At 36.1% G+C, this 3,973-nt stretch overlaps 1 protein-coding gene across 2 annotated transcripts; it reads right to left on the bottom strand.

Annotated features, from left to right (window-relative positions):
* Positions 1-1,147: 1,147 nt before the first annotated feature.
* Positions 1,148-3,443, bottom strand: LOC17875662. 2 transcript variants are annotated; one of them, XM_023784371.1, is made up of 4 exons: positions 3,014-3,443; positions 2,743-2,883; positions 2,387-2,611; positions 1,148-1,480 (listed from the first exon to the last, which is right to left on the bottom strand). In XM_023784371.1, the coding sequence occupies exons 1-4, from the start codon at positions 3,225-3,227 to the stop codon at positions 1,461-1,463; spliced, it is 600 nt and encodes a 199-aa protein (XP_023640139.1). In that variant the 5' UTR covers positions 3,228-3,443; the 3' UTR covers positions 1,148-1,460. The 2 variants fall into 2 exon arrangements, with proteins under 2 accessions (XP_023640139.1, XP_006281107.1); XM_006281045.2 differs by lacking the exon at positions 1,148-1,480 and adding an exon at positions 1,637-1,955 and having other exon boundaries at positions 3,014-3,442.
* Positions 3,444-3,973: the final 530 nt, after the last annotated feature.

Here is a 3,973-nt window from a genome sequence, read left to right on the forward strand (position 1 = left end):
TTAATTGGTCATGCATATAGGACAAATGAAGGCAACCGTATTGACCAAAACCCATCCATAAGTGGATAGCAAAATTCGGAAGACTATGAGTCGATCCACGTTCCAAGCTTCACCTCCACAGGCCAACCAACAAATAATTCTAATACTTACAAAACTTTTCACTTCACATTATTGATGATTACTATTTCAACAACAAATTTACGTCGTATGGGTTTGATTTATATTCATATCCTCTATTAATTATATCGTACGTACAGTAGAGACTGTATAGAACACTAGTCATAGCGACTAGCGGATAATGACGAAGAATAATGCAACTTAATTTGGATTTATTCCCCCACAACCAATCAAAACTTGGTTTCGTTTCTTCAATCTACGAAGTCTAGTGATATATATGAGATTGAAAGAAGACCATATACATTATTTAGGCAGTGATAAATCGTTTTAAAACAAGTGGCTAGACAAATACATCTATCGTTAGCAGTATATGATGTGTAAGCAATTTTCAAATATGGTCTAATCACAATTATTAAGAAAGAAAAAGAGCTACGATTAAGTCCAAAATCAATCTTGTTATCTTATAATTAACGATGTCGGACGTACCACTCTACAATTATCAGTGTCATTTGTTAATCCGCGCATGTGGTAGCTCAATCAATAAGTATTTGAATTTAGAACCCGAAGACGTATAAAAACTCATTATACAGTAGTTTATAAAGAAAAAGAGATCAGGGTAAGTGAAAGCCCATGCTTGCATGTCTCTTTGAGATATAAAAAAGACATATTACGTCGTTTTCTTCGCTGAGTTGTTTCCTACGCTCTCTTTCTCACATTCATAAATATGGTAATTACAAAAACAATAATGACATTACGATTCCGAGAGTGTGTGTGTACACGTGTGCTACATGTCCACGTCTATATATCTCTCTAGTCTCCACAATACAATAATCTCCGTTTTTCTCGGGGACTCATGTGCATGCTCCGATACGATTGTGTCATATAGTAATGGACATATCACATTTGTCTATTAATTTTTATAGAGAGAGATCATGATCATCATATCTTATCAAATTCCGATTACTCTGCCTACTATACTAGCTAGCTTCACATTATTTCGAAACTAGACTAGGGACTCGGTAACATTGACAGATATGAATGATGTCTCTTCGATTTCAATAGCAATAATGAATAATGTTAGATACACGCAACGCATAGATATACCATATACTATAAAGCTTTTCCTTCTTCTTGCATGCGTGTGTAGAGTTGACAGATGGGAAGGGTCTGCGATGTGGGACACAATTGAATGCAGCTCACGTGCACACGCATTACTACTTGTTTAGTTAACCCTCCTTGCCCTTGATCATCTTCTCCTTTCTGGCTCTCCACAGCTTTAGTCCTTTTCACCATTTTCTTCACAATCAATTCTGAATGAGCCTCATCCTACTATTTATCTTCAACTATGCAATTTCTCTTTCCTCTACAACAAATTCTTTGATTTCAAGAAATCAACTTATCTTCATCATCGTTATATAAGTTCCACTTCAAAATCTAATAGGTGGTAAATTAAAGAAGTATATACTCTGTATATTATCCGAATTTAGAGGTAAGCATTTTTGAATCAAACCTCCAATGGTGAGTTAGCGAAAGATGCTATTTATTATGAGCTCTTGCTCAACTATAACAGTTTATTGACACACAACTACTCGTCCAGACCAGACATCTAACATGGCAATATGTTAAGAGACATACACACATCTCTATCATCCCTCATTCATACATCACTTCCTTATGGCCTATCAACAAGAAAAGTTCTTCAATCACAAAAACAAAAAAACCTATTCTTCTTCTCTCATAGCTCTTCTGTTAAATTGTATTTTACAATAGTTACATTTTTCTACATTATCTTCAGTCAATTACAACTCTCCTTTGATCTGGCTTCCCCATCTTTTCATCTGTCATATATAGTAACAAAGATAACACTTTTCTCTCATCAGCCTTTAACAAGATAAGTAACATTCGTTTTTCGAACCTAATCAAGTCAGCAAATTCAAAAGCACTTCAAAGTTTATCAACATCTGAAGAGAGACACAAGCTTTTATCCATGTCTTCCGAACATATCACATTTTAAGTGTCTTCCATGAGTCTCGCTAATAGACATCTGACAGGATTCAGGATCAAAACTATCTTTATATCTCAAGCACAAAGCACAGTTTTTAACTATCTGGAGCCACAAGAAACCCAACTTAACTAATTGGTCTAAGAACCTTAACACTCACCTTAGCAACTCCTATTAACATTTAAGCATATTAACATCGTACTAGTAGTGAAGGATTAGACTTGTGATACTAATTAGTAACATGACAGGGGAAATCAATCAACGTACCTGGTAGAGAGGAAAGAGCTGATGAAAGATCTGTTTGACGGTTTAGTCCAGTTCGTTGTCCTTCTAAGATAACCAATCCTCGTTTCGGAGAGTTGATCCTTCCATTATGTAATGTCTGTTCTGCAATATCTGAGCGTAGATTCCTAAAACTGCTGTTATCTTCCCTCATAGTTGTAGTACTCTTTGATACTTCCATCGTAACCAAATTTGTTATTTGCAATTTCCCTGCTTCAGAAACTATCTCAGCTCCAAAACAAAATCTAAGGTAGTCTAGCTAAATCCACCTAACTAGAAAGCTAACGCTATGGTTGCTCTTAAATCTCTTTGAAGGTAAGCAAAACAAAAAAAGCTCTTACCTTTAAGTGAAGAAGCAAGCATTGGAGATGAGGTCACAGGTCCGTACATGTGACAGTCTGATTTTAGATATTCCTTAACGTTCTCAGACGTTTTTCTCTTCTTCTTAATCACCCTCTCCAACCCCAATGACTCAACTGCCCCTAATATCCCAAAATTCACATCTTTGATAAGCCAATGATCTAACAAAATCTAAAAACAGAGTAGCACAACGGATCACATTAGATTCTAATTAGCAGATACACACTCGAAAACACGAGTCCTAAACAGTACCTGTCACGGAGGTGTCGTCCTTTTTCAATGATTTGGAATTCGACGGCGGAAGCGTATGTAACTCCGTCGTGAGAAGTGGAAATTTGGAAAACAGAGGAGCGAACATGTATCCATTGGATTTGAGGTAAGAAACAATACTCTTCACAAATCTGATGTTCTTCTTCCTCTTGTGTTTCTTACGCGCACCTGATGAAACTCGTTTCGTTCCTTTCATGTTACTTTTCAATCTCTTGTGTTTCGACAAAACGGTCGATGAAAAGATACTAAGACGAGGAGAGGACGGAGAAGAATAAGAAGAGAGACGAGAGATTTTGGAGAAAGGGTTTAAACGCCGCCGCCTGCGTCACACGCGTCGCCATGGTTTCACAGTGCCTTGACAGAGAGGTACTGAATGAAGTGCCACGTGTCCTGACAAACGCTGTCGGAAGCTGGACTTTAGAAACATCTGAAGAGAAAAAAAAGAAGAAGATAGGTTTTGTTGAAGTTTTGATTATGGGCCTAATATATAAGCCCATATTTGATTATTTATCGTTATGAGATATTATTACTCTCTCTTGTGATTTTGAGTAGGATTTTTTTCAAAACATGATTCTGTTCGTATGTAATGTTTGATCAGAAAAATGGATAAAATAACACTAATATAACTTTTCTTTTTAAAAAGTTACTGCTAATATAGAGAAGAAAACGAAAGGTCATGTAATGTACTTTATCTGTAAACTGTGAAAGTGGATAATGTAGATAGAATACATAAATTGAGTATTAATTGAAAGGAGCAAGCAGAGAGAAGTGAGTGCGTGCATGTACTGTATGTTGTTGAAGTGTTTACTGTTGTTGGGTCTAAATCCAAACACTTGTTTAAAAAGGCCCATTCAACTAGTCTGCGCCCACTTTCCCAGTTGCCCACCTTTCAACATCTTCCTTTTTTCTATTTTTTAAAAAATTATTTTATTGAAATATTTG

Source organism: Capsella rubella, unplaced genomic scaffold, assembly GCF_000375325.1.
Source record: "Capsella rubella cultivar Monte Gargano unplaced genomic scaffold, Caprub1_0 scaffold_8, whole genome shotgun sequence".
Classification (NCBI taxonomy): Eukaryota; Viridiplantae; Streptophyta; class Magnoliopsida; order Brassicales; family Brassicaceae; genus Capsella; species Capsella rubella.

Coding starts and splice junctions, on each gene's coding strand:
- LOC17875662 (XM_006281045.2), bottom strand. CDS start 3,227: ATGAAAGGAACGAAACGAGTTTCATCAGGTGCGCGTAAGAAACACAAG. Junction 2,612..2,742: donor GCTTGCTTCTTCACTTAAAG/GTAAGAGCTTTT, acceptor TTTCTGAAGCAG/GGAAATTGCAAATAACAAAT. Junction 1,956..2,386: donor AGCTCTTTCCTCTCTACCAG/GTACGTTGATTG, acceptor TATATATGACAG/ATGAAAAGATGGGGAAGCCA.